The sequence below is a fragment of the Oncorhynchus keta genome, unplaced genomic scaffold, assembly GCF_023373465.1.
Source record: "Oncorhynchus keta strain PuntledgeMale-10-30-2019 unplaced genomic scaffold, Oket_V2 Un_contig_3892_pilon_pilon, whole genome shotgun sequence".
NCBI classification, from domain to species: Eukaryota; Metazoa; Chordata; class Actinopteri; order Salmoniformes; family Salmonidae; genus Oncorhynchus; species Oncorhynchus keta.
In genome coordinates, this window is record NW_026287485.1 from 50,205 (window position 1) to 68,363 (window position 18,159).

The 18,159-nt window shown below is 50.9% G+C and overlaps 1 protein-coding gene and 2 long non-coding RNA genes across 3 annotated transcripts in view; 2 read left to right on the forward strand and 1 right to left on the reverse strand.

Moving 5' to 3' along the window:
* LOC127924257 (catenin delta-1-like) overlaps nt 1-18,159 on the reverse strand; it is a 66,224-nt gene that overhangs the window by 6,339 nt on the left and 41,726 nt on the right. The window contains exons 8-18 of the mRNA XM_052508827.1: nt 13,271-13,493; nt 12,673-12,868; nt 11,497-11,614; nt 11,296-11,340; nt 9,557-9,668; nt 7,865-7,882; nt 7,454-7,513; nt 6,925-7,052; nt 5,178-5,328; nt 4,779-4,974; nt 2,475-2,671 (exon numbers count right to left, since the gene is read on the reverse strand). Coding sequence (XP_052364787.1) covers nt 2,475-2,671; nt 4,779-4,974; nt 5,178-5,328; nt 6,925-7,052; nt 7,454-7,513; nt 7,865-7,882; nt 9,557-9,668; nt 11,296-11,340; nt 11,497-11,614; nt 12,673-12,868; nt 13,271-13,493 — 1,444 coding nt within the window. The remainder of the gene's footprint in view (nt 1-2,474; nt 2,672-4,778; nt 4,975-5,177; nt 5,329-6,924; nt 7,053-7,453; nt 7,514-7,864; nt 7,883-9,556; nt 9,669-11,295; nt 11,341-11,496; nt 11,615-12,672; nt 12,869-13,270; nt 13,494-18,159) is intronic.
* Nucleotides 662-1,802, forward strand: LOC127924259 (uncharacterized). Its single transcript, XR_008117440.1, has 3 exons — nt 662-929; nt 1,031-1,332; nt 1,506-1,802. It is a non-coding gene; the product is annotated as an uncharacterized LOC127924259 (long non-coding RNA).
* Nucleotides 5,395-6,727, forward strand: LOC127924261 (uncharacterized). The gene is made up of 3 exons (XR_008117444.1): nt 5,395-5,860; nt 5,997-6,080; nt 6,149-6,727. It is a non-coding gene; the product is annotated as an uncharacterized LOC127924261 (long non-coding RNA).

Consider the following 18,159-nt stretch of genomic DNA (forward strand, 5'->3'; position numbering starts at 1 on the left):
AGACAGCTAGTGTGGTGGTGGTTATAGTGTGGTGGTGGTGGTGGTTATAGTGTGGTAGGTTATAGTGTGGTGGTGGTTATAGTGTGGTGGTGGTTATAGTGTGGTGGTAGGTTATAGTGTGGGAGGTTATATATAGTGTGGTGGTAGGTTATAGTGTGGTGGTAGGTTATAGTGTGGTGGTGGTTATAGTGTGGTGGTGGTTATAGTGTGGTGGTGGTTATAGTGTGGTGGTGGTGGTGGTTATAGTGTGGTGGTGGTGGTTATAGTGTGGTGGTGGTTATAGTGTGGTGGTGGTTATAGTGTGGGAGGTATATATAGTGTGGTGGTGGTTATAGTGTGGTGGTTATAGTGTGGTGGTGGTTATAGTGTGGTGGTGGTGGTGGTGTGGTGGTGGTTATAGTGTGGTGGTGGTGTGGTGGTGGTTATAGTGGTGGTGGTGTGGTGGTGGTTATAGTGTGGTGGTGGTTATAGTGGTGGTGGTGGTGGTGGTGTGTGGTGGTGGTGGTTATAGTGGTGGTGGTGGTGGTGGTTATAGTGTGGTGGTGGGTGGTGGTTATGGTGGTGGTGGTGGGTGTGGTGGTGGTTATAGTGTGGTGGTGGTGTGGTGGTGGTTATAGTGTGGTGGTGGTGTGGTGGTGGTTATAGTGTGGTGGTGGTGGTGGTGGTGGTTATAGTGTGGTGGTGGTTATAGTGTGGTGGTGGTTATAGTGTGGTGGTGGTTATAGTGTGGTGGTGGTTATAGTGTGGTAGGTTATAGTGTGGTAGGTTATAGTGTGGTAGGTTATAGTGTGGTGGTGGTTATAGTGTGGTAGGTTATAGTGTGGTGGTGGTTATAGTGTGGTAGGTTATAGTGTGGTGGTGGTTATAGTGTGGTGGTGGTTATAGTGTGGTGGTGGTTATAGTGTGGTGGTGGTTATAGTGTGGTGGTGGTTATAGTGTGGTGGTGGTTATAGTGTGGTGGTAGGTTATAGTGTGGTGGTGGTTATAGTGTGGTGGTGGTTATAGTGTGGTGGTGGTTATAGTGTGGTAGGTTATAGTGTGGTGGTGGTTATAGTGTGGTGGTGGTTATAGTGTGGTAGGTTATAGTGTGGTGCTGGTTATAGTGTGGTGCTGGTTATAGTGTGGTGGTGGTGTGGTGCTGGTTATAGTGTGGTGCTGGTTATAGTGTGGTGGTGGTTATAGTGTGGTGGTAATAGTGTGGTAGGTTATAGTGTGGTGGTGGTTATAGTGTGGTAGGTTATAGTGTGGTAGGTTATAGTGTGGTGGTGGTTATAGTGTGGTAGGTTATAGTGTGGTGGTGGTTATAGTGTGGTAGGTTATAGTGTGGTGGTGGTTATAGTGTGGTAGGTTATAGTGTGGTAGGTTAGTGTGGTGGTGGTGGTGTGGTGGTGGTTATAGTGTGGTAGGTTATAGTGTGGTGGTGGTGTGGTGGTTATAGTGTGGTAGGTTATAGTGTGGCAGGTTATAGTGTGGCAGGTTATAGTGTGGTGGTTATAGTGTGGTAGGTTATAGTGTGGTGGTGGTTATAGTGTGGTGGTGGTTATAGTGTGGTGGTGGTTATAGTGTGGTGGTGGTTATAGTGTGGTGGTGGTTATAGTGTGGGAGGTTATAGTGTGGGAGGTTATAGTGTGGGAGGTTATATATAGTGTGGTGGTGGTTATAGTGTGGTGGTGGTTATAGTGTGGTGGTGGTTATAGTGTGGTGGTGGTTATAGTGTGGTGGTGGTTATAGTGTGGTGGTGGTTATAGTGTGGTAGGTTGTAGTGTAGTAGGTTATAGTGTAGTAGGTTATAGTGTAGTAGGTTATAGTGTGGTAGGTTATAGTGTGGTGGTGGTTATAGTGTGGTGGTGGTTATAGTGTGGTGGTGGTTATAGTGTGGTAGGTTATAGTGTGGGAGGTTATAGTGTGGGAGGTTATAGTGTGGGAGGTTATAGTGTGGGAGGTTATAGTGTGTAGGTTATAGTGTGGTGGTTATAGGCGAGTGGTCGGAGATTGTAGGTAGGTGACTGGGTTCCCCACATAAACAAATACTCTTTTTGGTTTTAATTAAGAGTACAGATTGGGAGAATATACAAACTCTTCTGAGAAATGTTATAATTTTATTGAGTAAATGTATTTATCAGAGAGATGAAAATGTAATGAATGTAATGTAATGAAATTTCAGGGTTGTGTCATTAGATTTGTGGGGGGGAGTGGGTTGTGAGAAATTCTGTGGGGGGGAGGGGGAATGGGGTCCCCCACAGAAAACCACTGAATACAACCGCTATAGGCTATTCAGAGCTGTGGTCGGGTCCGGTCCATCAGCTGTAGTTACATAGACCAGAGACCTGTGGCAATCAAACATGGATCCAACCCAGACCCCAGGGACAATTTTAGACTCAGACAGTTCCGGAGTCGGGTCTCAGATATTGGGGAAGACCTGTGAAGACCTCAGTGTGTGTGTGTGTGTAGCTAGATGTTATTGTCTGTCTCACCCCTGTCTATGAGCGGCAGCGTACTGTCTTCATATCCTCCGTTGACCCGGGGCTGGGTGCTGTTGGGCGGGTTGAGGTTCACCATAAAGTCTGTCTTCTTCCAGCCATCCTTCTCCAGGGTCTTCCTCAACTCCTTATAGCCCCAAACTAACTGGAGTATCAGGCCGGCACCACGCACCTCTCGCTCTGACCGGTTCCTATCAGGAGAGAGAACTGGAGGACTCAGAAAGAGAAACAGCATCAAACAGAAATAGGTGATTCAACTACACCCCCAGTCCACCCCGGAGGGAGGTCAACTACACCCCCCAGTCCACCCCGGAGGGAGGTCAACTACACCCCCCATTCCACCCCGGAGGGAGGTCAACTACACCCCCCAGTCCACCCCGGAGGGAGGTCAACTACACCTCCCCCATTCCACCCCGGAGGGAGGTCAACTACACCCCTCCCATTCCACCCCGGAGGGAGGACAACTACACCCCTCCCATTCCACCCACCAGTCCACCCAGGAGGGAGGTCAACTACACCTCCCCCCAGTCCACCCCGGAGGGAGGTCAACTACACCCATCCCATTCCACCCCGGAGGGAGGTCAACTACACCCCTCCCATTCCACCCCGGAGGGAGGTCAACTACACCCCTCCCATTCCACCCCGGAGGGAGGTCAACTACACCCCTCCCATTCCACCCCGGAAGGAGGTCAACTACACCCCTCCCAGTCCACCCCGGAGGGAGGTCAACTACACCCCTCCCATTCCACCCCGGAGGGAGGTCCTACACCCCTCCCAGTCCACCCCGGAGGGAGGTCAACTACACCCCTCCCATTCCACCCCGGAGGGAGGTACACCCTCCCATTCCACCCGGAGGGACACCCCTCCCATTCCACCCCGGAGGGAGGTCAACTACACCCTCCCATTCCACCCCGGAGGGAGGTCAACTACACCCCTCCCATTCCACCCCGGAGGGAGGTCACACCCATCCCATTCCACCCCGGAGGGAGGTCAACTACACCCTCCCATTCCACCCCGGAGGGAGGTCAACTACACCCCTCCCATTCCACCCCGGAGGGAGGTCAACTACACCCTCCCATTCCACCCCGGAGGGAGGTCAACTACACCCCTCCCATTCCACCCCGGAGGGAGGTCAACTACACCCCTCCCATTCCACCCCGGAGGGAGGTCAACTACACCCCTCCCATTCCACCCCGGAGGGAGGTCAACTACACCTCCCATTCCACCCCGGAGGGAGGTCAACTACACCTCCCCCAGTCCACCCCGGAGGGAGGTCAACTACACCCCCCAGTCCACCCCGGAGGAGGTCAACTACACCCTCCCAGTCCACCCCGGAGGGAGGTCAACTACACCCCCCCCAGTCCACCCCGGAGGGAGGTCAACTACACCCCCCCCCAGTCCACCCCGGAGGGAGGTCAACTACACCCCTCCCACCCCCAGTCCACCGGAGGGAGGTCAACTACACCCCCAGTCCACCCCGGAGGGAGGTCAACTACACCCCTCCCATTCCCCCCAGTCCACCCCGGAGGGAGGTCAACTACACCTCCCCCAGTCCACCCCGGAGGGAGGTCAACTACACCCCCCAGTCCACCCCGGAGGGAGGTCAACTACACCCCTCCCCCCCAGTCCACCCCGGAGGGAGGTCAACTACACCCCCCCCCCAGTCCACCCCGGAGGGAGGTCAACTACACCCCTCCCCCAGTCCACCCCGGAGGGAGGTCAACTACACCCCTCCCCCCAGTCCACCCCGGAGGGAGGTCAACTACACCTCCCCCCAGTCCACCCCGGAGGGAGGTCAACTACACCTCCCCCCAGTCCACCCCGGAGGGAGGTCAACTACACCTCCCCAGTCCACCCCGGAGGGAGGTCAACTACACCCCCCCCCAGTCCACCCCGGAGGGAGGTCAACTACACCCCTCCCATTCCACCCCGGAGGGAGGTCAACTACACCCCTCCCATTCCACCCACCAGTCCACCCAGGAGGGAGGTCAACTACACCCCTCCCATTCCATTTGACCCCGGAGGGAGGTCAACTACACCCACCCCCAGTCCACCCCGGGGGGAGGTAAAATACACACACACACCCCCCACCCCGGAGGGAGGCCAATGACACACCCCACACCCCCAGTCTCAGTTTTTCCTTTCAATTAGTGTGTAATTGATCAGTAAAAGGGAGAAACCCTGCAGACCATCAGCCCACCAGAGACTGAGTTTGACACTCCTGTTCAACATCATCCAGACTGATGGAAAGAGACGCATGCGCCTCTTTTTGTCTCTCACACACACACACCAGCTCACCCGTCCTTATTGATGAGCACCAGTCTCTCGATGCCCTGCGAGGCTCTGAGGATCTTGGCAGCGTCCAGGCTGGAGCCCAGAACCTCATGAAGGGTGCTCAGTACAGACACCACCGTCTCCTCTGACAGAGCCCTCACAGGCTGGCTCTGACCCCCACCAGGCAGGTTGGATACCAGGTGGGGAACTGCATGTTTACCTACAGAGACAAGAGTTAGAGAGATATAGCTGTAGTATTTAATAACACAGGTTGGCTCAAAGAGAGCGCGAGAGAGGGAGAAAGAGAGGGAGAGAGAGAGCGCGAGAGAGGGAGAAAGAGGGAGAAAGAGGGAGAAAGAGAGGGAGAGAGAGAGCAAGAGAAACAGGGAGAGGGAAAAACAGTTCCACAGAAACAGTACTAACCGAGCAGGTCTCTGTTGCGGGCGTCAATAGCCAGGTTCCTCAGAGCTCCAGACATGGCCCTGACCACCCGGTCGTTGCCATGGGCCAACAGCTCTGTCATCATGGGAAGACCCTTCTCCTGACGCAACAACGCACGGATATACCGCCCATACTGAGACAGAGAGAGAGAGAATACATACAAATCAATGACTATTGGAGTGTATTTGTGTTCAGGAAATGGACAGACTGTTTTGAGTACTAGACTGTGGTTTAACAAGAGTCTAGAAAGGTGGTGTCTGGGTTGGAGGTGGAGTTTGTGATTATACATAATTGACTTACGGTCCAGGTGTAAAGGGTTTCTGTTAGAGGTCAAGTAAGGAGGCTGAAAGGGATGTGTGTCTGGTGGTGGTTGTGTTTGGGTTAAACTAACAGGTCGTGGTGTCTCAAGGTGTGTGGTGGTGTTGGGTCTGATGGTGGTTGTGTCTGGGTTAAACTAACAGCTTGTGGTGTCTCAAGGTGTGTGGTGGTGTTGGGTCTGATGGTGGTTGTGTTTGGGTTAAACTAACAGGTCGTGGTGTCTCAAGGTGTGTGGTGGTGTTGGGTCTGATGGTGGTTGTGTTTGGGTTAAACTAACAGGTCGTGGTGTCTCAAGGTGTGTGGTGGTGTTGGGTCTGATGGTGGTTGTGTTTGGGTTAAACTAACAGGTCATGGTGTCTCAAGGTGTGTGGTGGTGTTGGGTCTGATGGTGGTTGTGTTTGGGTTAAACTAACAGGTCGTGGTGTCTCAAGGTGTGTGGTGGTGTTGGGTCTGATGGTGGTTGTGTCTGGGTTAAACTAACAGGTCGTGGTGTCTCAAGGTGTGTGGTGGTGTTGGGTCTGATGGTGGTTGTGTCTGGGTTAAACTAACAGCTCGTAGTGTCTCAAGGTGTGTGGTGGTGTTGGGTCTGATGGTGGTTGTGTTTGGGTTAAACTAACAGGTCATGGTGTCTCAAGGTGTGTGGTGGTGTTGGGCCTGATGGTGGTTGTGTTTGGGTTAAACTAACAGGTCGTGGTGTCTCAAGGTGTGTGGTGGTGTTGGGTCTGATGGTGGTTGTGTTTGGGTTAAACTAACAGGTCGTGGTGTCTCAAGGTGTGTGGTGGTGTTGGGCCTGATGGTGGTTGTGTTTGGGTTAAACTAACAGGTCGTGGTGTCTCAAGGTGTGTGGTGGTGTTGGGTCTGATGGTGGTTGTGTTTGGGTTAAACTAACAGGTCGTGGTGTCTCAAGGTGTGTGGTGGTGTTGGGCCTGATGGTGGTTGTGTTTGGGTTAAACTAACAGGTCGTGGTGTCTCAAGGTGTGTGGTGGTGTTGGGTCTGATGGTGGTTGTGTTTGGGTTAAACTAACAGGTCGTGGTGTCTCAAGGTGTGTGGTGGTGTTGGGTCTGATGGTGGTTGTGTCTGGGTTAAACTAACAGGTCGTGGTGTCTCAAGGTGTGTGGTGGTGTTGGGTCTGATGGTGGTTGTGTTTGGGTTAAACTAACAGGTCGTGGTGTCTCAAGGTGTGTGGTGGTGTTGGACTGGATGGTGGTTGTGTTTGGGTTAAACTAACAGGTCGTGGTGTCTCAAGGTGTGTGGTGGTGTTGGGTCTGATGGTGGTTGTGTTTGGGTTAAACTAACAGGTCGTGGTGTCTCAAGGTGTGTGGTGGTGTTGGGTCTGATGGTGGTTGTGTTTGTGTTAAACTAACAGGCCATGGTGCCTCAAGGTGTGTGGTGTTGGTGTGGTTGACTCACGGTCCAGCGTCCGGCACACAGGTTCTGCACGGCTCCGGCGGAGGCTTCCAGCACGGTGGGGTTCTTACTCTCCTTCAGCAGAGAGGTGTAGACACGCACCACCTCTGGCTGGAACAACAACTCATAACCTGGAGAGATACACACATGGAGGGAGAGGTGTTAGAAACATGGAGACGTCTCATTGTCTTCTCATTTTCACCTGCACTGTTGCTGCATTCATAAATCTCAGACTTCGGTGAGTTCAAGAGAACTGGGAGCTCGGGGGGTCACTTTGAATGGTCATCCAACTCGGAATAGAGCTCGGAATTTCTGAACTGAAGATCACTGACATGATTTGACCTCGTTTCCCAGCTGTCTTGAAAGCAGCATGATTGGGGAAAAGACTTCACAGGTGAAAACAATGTGATGGGAGCTCATTAGGCTGGCTTAGCTGTCACCTGGTCACTTCTTTCAGATCAGTACAACAGATGAGTGGACAGGAGAAACATGCATATTCCAGTCTACATGATGCCACTTTATACTGTGTTACCTTTGGCAGGTGTAGTCCTCTTTGGAATGTCAATCATATCTGCTCCGTCTTCATTTCTCCCTGCAACAGAACATCAGAACACTCAGAAACAGACACACAGAACACTCAATAAACCCCCCGCCCCCCACTACGGCGCTCCAGAACTCCCCCCGCCCACTACGGTGCTCTAGAACCCTCTAACCGCTATGGTTCTCTAGAACCACACAGCTCTGTGAGCCACTGAAAAAGCCACTAGGTAGGAGCACATGCTAACAGACTCACACACACATGCTGCACACTGTCTCTTACACACATCGTCCTCTAGGAGACGGCAGAGAGCATGCCAGTGCATGCATAGAGTTAGGAGACTGACATCATTAGCCCGTCCTAATTAATGCTCTACCCAGCAGACAAGCAGAGGTCAGAGCTTACCTTTAGAACACCAGTCATCTGTTCCACAGCAGAGAGGAGAGCAGAACGAGGGAGGATTAAATGATAGGAGGAGGAGAGAGGAAGATAATTTGAGTCAAGCGAGAACAGCAGCAGTGACCCAGCCACCAAGACACCTCCTCCCACCAAAGCACCAGCATAGATCAAATGTAGGATTAGATTAGAAACTATCGCAGCAAAAACACACACCAACATCCACACCAGCACAAAGACAAACCATCAAAAACACACACCAACATCCACACCAGCACAAAGACAAACCATCAAAAACACACACCAACATCCACACCAGCACAAAGACAAACCATCAACAACATCCACACCAGCACAAAGACAAACCATCAACAACATCCACACCAGCACAAAGACAAACCATCAACAACATCCACACCAGCACAAAGACAAACCATCAACAACATCCACACCAGCACAAAGACAAACCATCACCAACATCCACACCAGCACAAAGACAAACCATCACCAACATCCACACCAGCACAAAGACAAACCATCACCAACATCCACGCCAGCACAAAGACAAACCATCAACAACATCCACACCTGCACAAAGACAAACCATCACCAACATCCACGCCAGCACAAAGACAAACCATCACCAACATCCACACCAGCACAAAGACAAACCATCACCAACATCCACGCCAGCACAAAGACAAACCATCACCAACATCCACACCAGCACAAAGACAAACCATCACCAACATCCACGCCAGCACAAAGACAAACCATCACCAACATCCACACCAGCACAAAGACAAACCATCAACAACATCCACGCCAGCACAAAGACAAACCATCAACAACATCCACACCAGCACAAAGACAAACCATCAACAACATCCACGCCAGCACAAAGACAAACCATCAACAACATCCACACCAGCACAAAGACAAACCATCACCAACATCCACACCAGCACAAAGACAAACCATCAACAACATCCACGCCAGCACAAAGACAAACCATCACCAACATCCACACCAGCACAAAGACAAACCATCAACAACATCCACACCAGCACAAAGACAAACCATCACCAACATCCACACCAGCACAAAGACAAACCATCACCAACATCCACGCCAGCACAAAGACAAACCATCACCAACATCCACACCAGCACAAAGACAAACCATCACCAACATCCACGCCAGCACAAAGACAAACCATCACCAACATCCACACCAGCACAAAGACAAACCATCAACAACATCCACACCAGCACAAAGACAAACCATCAACAACATCCACGCCAGCACAAAGACAAACCATCAACAACATCCACACCAGCACAAAGACAAACCATCAACAACATCCACGCCAGCACAAAGACAAACCATCAAAAACAAAATGTCTGTTCATAAATAGAGAAACAAATCATTTCCCTCACAGACACACAGACATTAAGGAGTGAGACTGAACACTCTTTAGGATGGGGGTAAATAGCATTCAACATCCCAGGCCAACCACTGGTTCTCTGCTGTCTCTCTTTCCTGCTACACTGTCACTATACTGTGTACACACACACACACACACACTAAAGTCAACAATTGCATCACTCTCACTCTCCATCTGCCTTCCTTCCACAGACAGATAATATAAACACTCTCACTCACAGACAGAGACAGACACCCGCACAGACACACACTGACCTTTGCCCCTGCGGGAGCTGAAGCGGTTGGTCTTTCCAGTGGAGGGGGCGGGGCCCTGGTTGAGGGACATGGCTTCCTGGTAGCGCTCAGCGCCCGGCACCTCCCGGTGAACCTAAGGTCAAGTCAAGTTTACAATCATATAGTATAATATGACTTATTTAAAGACGTGCTGTGAAACCTTGGTGCCTACTCAGTATGGTCTTTACCCCTCCGGCTTTGGGCTGATGTGTCAACATGTTGTTCACACATTCAGAATCGAGGAGCAGAATTACTGTCTGAACTCAATTAGCCACCAAATCCCTAGTTTGAAAGTAACTTTTTCTGGAACTATACTGCGCCATTTCCCCCCCCATGTGGGTCAGCCCCCTAGCATTTCAAGTTCTAGCCAATGGGCTTCAGCCCCTCGCGATTTGAGTGACAGCTAGCAAGATGCGCACACACAGCAGAGTGAGCGCTGAGGGACCACTTCTGGCTCGTGAGCACTACTTTCACAACTGTGAACAGTGTTGTCACCATGCTAAAAGTTCAACTTCCATACGGATACCAAGTTAAGTATCACAATACTCCATACAGTACTAAAAAAATACCATGGCCAAAGTCACAGAATGGCACTTGAACCAGACAGATCTTCAAGTTTTATATTAAATGTTTTATTTTTGATTGTATGCGTTAATGAATCAATTATACAATCAATTTGACTTTTTTTTTTACTAATCTAACTACATAACATCATGGTAATAATGTATTTAACGGTAAATCTCTATTGATAAACTGGGCAAATCAAGATGTAGTCTAGGTGTATTCATAATACAGCTGAATGCATATTGAATAGCAGCGTGACCATGAATTGAGGTAGAGCTTTCTGGCTGATTTCATGGTGCTGCAGATGAAAAAACAATCGTTTCCCTTCCATTTGGGACTTACTTTATTGTACTGATCAACAATATTTGCATAGAAGAAGCAATCTCTCTATTTGATAACAGTGTCTCTCTTTAAGACCCATGACATTATTCACACACACAGCCAGTTCAAGGCTTCGAGCAAATAGGATCTTGACTGGGACAGACGTGAAGAAATAAAGGTTTTGGTCACAATCAGTGTTTCCTCAGAACAGGCCAGTGTTAGCCACGGGGAAGTGGAACAGGCCAGTGTTAGCCACGGGGAAGTGGAACAGGCCAGTGTTAGCCACGGGGAAGTGGAACAGGCCAGTGTTAGCCACGGGGAAGTGGAACAGGCCAGTGTTAGCCACGGGGAAGTGGAACAGGCCAGTGTTAGCCACGGGGAAGTGGAACAGGCCAGTGTTAGCCACGGGGAAGTGGAACAGGCCAGTGTTAGCCACGGGGAAGTGGAACAGGCCAGTGTTAGCCACGGGGAAGTGGAACAGGCTAGTGTTAGCCATGGGGAAGTGGAGTGGGAAACCGTGCTCTCACGTCATAAGGGGACCTCGGCTGCGCTGATAAACTAACTTGATCCTCTCTCAATCAGTAGATGACGTGACACTCATTTGACAGAAGTATCTTTATCTAGGACCGAACCGTTTGACATGTGCTACTATCGGAAAAAGTACAGAAGTTTGGGTATACCATGCAACACTAAGAACTACTGGCTAGAAAGTCTACAGAACTACCAGAGAATCTCTTTAAAGTACAATTCAAAAGGTCACAACACATTACTAAAAAGGCAGGATGAAACACGTTAGAAAGAAACAGAAAGGACAACAATATAAACGACAACAATACCTGATAGGACAGATTCCTCAGCAGACACATACTGTTCTCTATCAGCTGGAGACAGACAGACAGACAGGGAGAGAGGGGGGGAGAGATAGGGAGGGAGAGAGAGGGGGGCGATAAGACGAAGGAAAAGGAGAACAGGATTAAAATACATGCGGACACAATGAAAGTTCAGGATCACAAGATAAAACAGCAGTGCGTACACACCTTGTTGTCCACGTCTTTCAGGTTGATCTGTGATTGGACAATGTACATGAGCGAGTCGACCAATCCTGTGCACTCTCTCAGCTTCCTCCTGGCCTCACTGCGCTCCGAGCTCACGTTCCTGTTTTAGAGAGAGCGGTGGGAGGAGAGGTAGAGAAGGTGTGTGAGAAAAAACAAACAAGCAATACAGAATCAGAAACAGAGGGGAAATGGGCAGAGACCAAGAGACCGAGAGAGAGAGGGAGGAATGGGCAGAGACCAAGAGACCGAGAGAGAGAGGGAGGAATGGGCAGAGACCAAGAGACAGAGAGAGAGAGGGAGGAATGGGCAGAGACCAAGAGACAGAGAGAGAGAGGGAGGAATGAGAGTGGCTACAATCAGTGGCCACATAAGGATTCCAGCACACAACCATTGGTAATAAAACACTGAGTGGTCCTATGTCAGTGTGTTGCAGAGACTGAAAGTCTGAAAGTGTGTGGTCACCTCCCAAAAAGCACCCTATTCTCTATGTGGTGCACTAATGTTAGGGATGCCCATATAGGGGATAGGGGGCCATTTAGGATAGAAGCCTGTGGTTGTTAAACTCCAATCCAGTGAGAGGACAGTGAGATCGTAGATCAGGTTACTGGGCCAGTCATTGTGTTGTAGCCTGCCTTTAACAGAGACAGACACACCCACTGGGGAGGAACACAGCACATTCCCACTCTGCCCTACCTTCTGGGAATTCCTCAGGCACACCTGTACAGACATGCACACACACACACTGCAAGACCAACACACAGCTACCAGTCACTAAATGGACGATACATTACTGTTTCATGGCTGGCTGACACATCTTCAACACTGGTATGTATTTTACAATATCGTCTATCATGATATTTTGATAGAGCGCCCAAGTTCAAATTAAAAGTTTGACTGATTGGACGACTTCACAGTCAGTTTGGTCCTAGCTGGGTTGAGTATAAAACCATCAGAATGGAAAAAGACCAATAAAATCATTAAGAATTCATATGTTGTAATTCTACGGTCAATGTTGAAGCATAAAACATATTTACAACTTTTATTATTCAGAAACGTTAAAATACCGTAAAAAATGAGAAACATATTGTGATATGATATTACGGCCATATCACCCTCCTCTTTTTCCTCCCACTGTACAATCTCTCTCCCTCTCCGTACCTCAGGCAGCCAGCTGTGTTGGTGAGGGACGTCTCCCACTCCAGGTGTCGTGGTTTGAGGTTCTCCTCTCCTCCTGCCTCGTTCCCTCTCTCCCAGCCCGAGTGAGCTACCATCACCTCATCTGAGAGGGCGTGCAGGGCGTGGTCAACGATCTCCATCTTCACTGAGTCGTGAGACGACAAGTTCCACAGCGTGCCTGAGGAAGAGGGTGACGGATTATCATCATCACCACCACACACTACCGTCTCCCACTTACTACAGTAGTACACTAGTAGTAACCGCAGTAGTACACTAGTAGTAACCGCAGTAGTACACTAGTAGTAACAACAGTAGTATTACCTGTGATAGTATCGGTCAGGTCCTGGTCTCTGGTCTTCCTCAATAGTACACTAGTAGTAACCGCAGTAGTACACTAGTAGTAACCGCAGTAGTACACTAGTAGTAACCGCAGTAGTACACTAGTAGTAACCGCAGTAGTACACTAGTAGTAACCGCAGTAGTACACTAGTAGTAACCGCAGTAGTACATTAGTAGTAACCGCAGTAGTACACTAGTAGTAACCGCAGTAGTACACTAGTAGTAACTGCAGTAGTATTACCTGTGATAGTATCGGTCAGGTCCTGGTCTCTGGTCTTCCTCAGCAGTCTGACCAGGGCCGGTACTCCATCACAGTTCTTGATGGCGATCTTATTGTCAGGGTCTCGTCCGTAAGAGATGTTTTTGAGCGCTCCGCAGGCGGCGTGGTGGACCTCCTTCTTAGGGTTGTCTAACATGGACACCAGGGATGGGATACCTTTCATACGACGGACATCTGTCTTCACCTGGAGGGGAGAGAGGAGAGGGGAAGAGGGAGAGGGAACGAGGAGAGGGAAGGGGGAGAGAGGAGAGGGAACGAGGAGAGGGAAGAGGGAAAGGGAACGAGGAAAGAGGGAACGGGGAGAGAGGAGAGGGAACGGGGAGAGAGGAGAGGGAACGGGGAGAGAGGAGAGGGAACGAGGAGAGAGGAGAGGGAACGAGGAGAGAGGAGAGGGAACGAGGAGAGAGGAGAGGGAAGAGAGAGAGGGAAGAGAGAGAGGGAAGAGAGAGAGGGAAGAGAGAGAGGGAAGAGAGAGAGGGAAGAGAGAGAGGGAACGAGGAGAGGGAAGAGAGAGAGGGAACGAGGAGAGGGAAGAGAGAGAGGGAACGAGGAGAGGGAAGAGAGAGAGGGAACGAGGAGAGGGAAGAGAGAGAGGGAACGAGGAGAGGGAAGAGAGAGAGGGAACGAGGAGAGGGAAGAGAGAGAGGGAACGAGGAGAGGGAAGAGAGAGAGGGAACGAGGAGAGGGAAGAGAGAGAGGGAACGAGGAGAGGGAAGAGAGAGAGGGAACGAGGAGAGGGAAGAGAGAGAGGAACGAGGAGAGGGAAGAGAGAGAGGGAACGAGGAGAGGGAAGAGAGAGAGGGAACGAGGAGAGGGAAGAGAGAGAGGGAACGAGGAGAGGGAAGAGAGAGAGGGAACGAGGAGAGGGGAAGAGAGAGAGGGAACGAGGAGAGGGAAGAGAGAGAGGGAACGAGGAGAGGGAAGAGAGAGAGGGAACGAGGAGAGGGAAGAGAGAGAGGGAACGAGGAGAGGGAAGAGAGAGAGGGAACGAGGAGAGGGAAGAGAGAGAGGGAACGAGGAGAGGGAAGAGAGAGAGGGAACGAGGAGAGGGAAGAGAGAGAGGGAACGAGGAGAGGGAAGAGAGAGAGGGAACGAGGAGAGGGAAGAGAGAGAGGGAACGAGGAGAGGGAAGAGAGAGAGGGAACGAGGAGAGGGAAGAGAGAGAGGGAACGAGGAGAGGGAAGAGAGAGGGAACGAGGAGAGGGAAGAGAGAGAGGGAACGAGGAGAGGGAAGAGAGAGAGGGAACGAGGAGAGGGAAGAGAGAGGGAACGAGGAGAGGGAAGAGAGAGAGGAACGAGGAGAGGGAAGAGAGAGAGGGAACGAGGAGAGGGAAGAGAGAGAGGAACGAGGAGAGGGAAGAGAGAGAGGGAACGAGGAGAGGGAAGAGAGAGAGGGAACGAGGAGAGGGAAGAGAGAGAGGGAACGAGGAGAGGGAAGAGAGAGAGGGAACGAGGAGAGGGAAGAGAGAGAGGGAACGAGGAGAGGGAAGAGAGAGAGGGAACGAGGAGAGGGAAGAGAGAGAGGAACGAGGAGAGGGGAAGAGAGAGGAACGAGGAGAGGGAAGAGAGAGGGAACGAGGAGAGGGAAGAGAGAGGGAACGAGGAGAGGGAAGAGAGAGGGAACGAGGAGAGGGAAGAGAGAGGGAACGAGGAGAGGGAAGAGAGAGGGAACGAGGAGAGGGAAGAGAGAGGGAACGAGGAGAGGGAAGAGAGAGGGAACGAGGAGAGGGAAGAGAGAGGGAACGAGGAGAGGGAAGAGAGAGGGAACGAGGAGAGGGAAGAGAGAGGGAACGAGGAGAGGGAAGAGAGAGGGAACGAGGAGAGGGAAGAGAGAGGGAACGAGGAGAGGGAAGAGAGAGGGAACGAGGAGAGGGAAGAGAGAGGGAACGAGGAGAGGGAAGAGAGAGGGAACGAGGAGAGGGAAGAGAGAGGGAACGAGGAGAGGGAAGAGAGAGGGAACGAGGAGAGGGAAGAGAGAGGGAACGAGGAGAGGGAAGAGAGAGGGAACGAGGAGAGGGAAGAGAGAGGGAACGAGGAGAGGGAAGAGAGAGGGAACGAGGAGAGGGAAGAGAGAGGGAACGAGGAGAGGGAAGAGAGAGGGAACGAGGAGAGGGAAGAGAGAGGGAACGAGGAGAGGGAAGAGAGAGGGAACGAGGAGAGGGAAGGGAAGGAACGAGGAGAGGGAAGAGAGGGAACGAGGAAGAGAGAGGGAACGAGAGGAGGGAAGAGAGAGGGAACGAGAGAGGGAAGAGAGAGGGAACGAGGAGAGGGAAGAGAGAGGGAACGAGGAGAGGGAAGAGAGAGGGAACGAGGAGAGGGAAGAGAGAGGGAACGAGGAGAGGGAAGAGAGAGAGGAACGAGGAGAGGGAAGAGAGAGGGAACGAGGAGAGGGAAGAGAGAGGGAACGAGAGGGAAGAGAGAGGGAAGAGAGAGGGAAGAGAGAGGGAGAGGAGAGGGAAGAGAGGGAACGAGGAGAGGGAAGAGAGAGGGAACGAGGAGAGGGAAGAGAGAAGGAACGAGGAGAGGGAAGAGAGAGGGAACGAGGAGAGGGAAAAGAAGAGGGAACGAGGAGAGGGAAGAGAGAGGGAACGAGGAGAGGGAAGAGAGAGGGAACGAGGAGAGGGGGAAGAAGAGAGGGAACGAGGAGAGGGAAGAGAGAGGAACGAGGAGAGGGAAGAGAGAGGGAACGAGGAGAGGGAAGAGAGAGGGAACGAGGAGAGGGAAGAGAGAGGGAACGAGGAGAGGGAAGAGAGAGGGAACGAGGAGAGGGAAGAGAGAGGGAACGAGGAGAGGGAAGAGAGAGGGAACGAGGAGAGGGAAGAGAGAGGGAACGAGGAGAGGGAAGAGAGAGGGAACGAGGAGAGGGAAGAGAGAGGGAACGAGGAGAGGGAAGAGAGAGGGAAGAGAGAGGGAACGAGGAGAGGGAAGAGAGAGGGAACGAGGAGAGGGAAGAGAGAGGGAACGAGGAGAGGGAAGAGAGAGGGAACGAGGAGAGGGAAGAGAGAGGGAAGAGAGAGGGAAGAGAGAGGGAAGAGAGAGGGAAGAGAGAGGGAAGAGAGAGGGAAGAGAGAGGGAACGAGGAGAGGGAAGAGAGAGGGAAGAGAGAGGGAACGAGGAGAGGGAAGAGGGAGAGAGGAGAGGGAGGGAGGGGAGGGAAAGGGGAGAGGAGAGGGAATGAGGGAGGAGGTGTTGGTGGTTGTGTGTTGCTCTCATTCTGACATGAAAGACAGTAGCTAGGTAGCCTGCAGCATGGCTGTGTTTATGGCTAGATAAAGGGGCGTGGGGGATCAAATCAAATTTTACTCCTCACATGCTTCATAAACAACAAGTGTAGACTAACAGTGAAATGCTTACTTACGGGCCCTTCCCAACAATGCAGAGAGAAAATTAAAAAAACTGATAGAAAAGTAACACTTAATAACAAAAGTATATAAATACATAATGAGTAATGATAACATGGCTATATAAACGGGGTACCAGTATGGAGTCGATGTCGATGTATGGAGTACGAGGTAATTGAGATAGATATGCAAGGTGCTTTAAGGCTGTGGGTGTGAAGGTGAGGTGCTGCCGGTTCTGTTTGTGTATATAAACTAAGTGTGTATAGATAAAGATATGACCTTGTCGTCCTTAAAGGTGAGGTGCTATAGGTGTATATATTACCTTGTGTACACACACACACTTGGCTTTAATACACACGAGTGAGTGAAGTGGGGGATGTTCTGCCCATGCAACCCAGATTGCTATGTCACACGTAGTGTTTGTAGTTGAGTGACTGACTGACCATGAGAGAGAAGTGGAAATGTATTTCCGTGTCAAATCAAATAAATGTTTATTCATCACATGATTGGGGTAATGTCCCGTCTACTCGCGCTCCTCCTCTCTGGCGCTCGTTGTCACCAGTGTAGTCATCATTACGCACACCTGCGCTTCATGAGACTCACCTGGACTCCATGACCTTCCTGATGACCTCCCCTATGGGTCACTCCCTTGTGTTCCTTCCCCAGCCCTTATTGTTTCTGTTTATATGTTCCATGTCTGAATGCTACTCGTGTTCCTGGGTTTGTTCCATGTCTGAATGCTACTCGTGTTCCTGGGTTTGTTCCATGTCTGAATGCTACTCGTGTTCCTGGTTTTGTTCCCTGTCTGAATGCTACTCTTGTTCCTGGTTTTGTTCCCTGTCTGAATGCTACTCGTGTTCCTGCATGGAACAAAGGGAGGGGTGGGGGGGGTCTCTTTCAAAACAACTAGTTACTGGCTAGATGGGTCTTCAGTCAGCATGGAACAAAGGGAGGGGGGTGGGGGGTCTCTTTCAAAACATCTAGTTACTGGCTAGATGGGTCTTCAGTCAGCATGGAACAAAGGGAGTGGGGGGGTCTCTTTCAAAACATCTAGTTACTGGCTAGATGGGTCTTCAGTCAGCATGGAACAAAGGGAGGGGTGGGGGGGTCTTTCAAAACATCTAGTTACTGGCTAGATGGGTCTTCAGTCAGCATGGAACAAAGGGAGGGGTGGGGGGGGTGTCTTTCAAAACATCTAGTTACTGGCTAGATGGGTCTTCAGTCAGCATGGAACAAAGGGAGGGGTGGGGGGAGTCTTTCAAAACATCTAGTTACTGGCTAGATGGGTCTTCAGTCAGCATGGAACAAAGGGAGGGGTGGGGGGGGGAAGTCTCTTTCAAAACATCTAGTTACTGGCTAGATGGGTCTTCAGTCGGCATGGAACAGAGGGGGGTCTTTCAAAACATCTAGTTACTGGCTAGATGGGTCTTCAGTCAGCATGGAACAAAGGGAGGGGTGGGGGGTCTCTTTCAAAACATCTAGTTACTGGCTAGATTCTATAATATTATA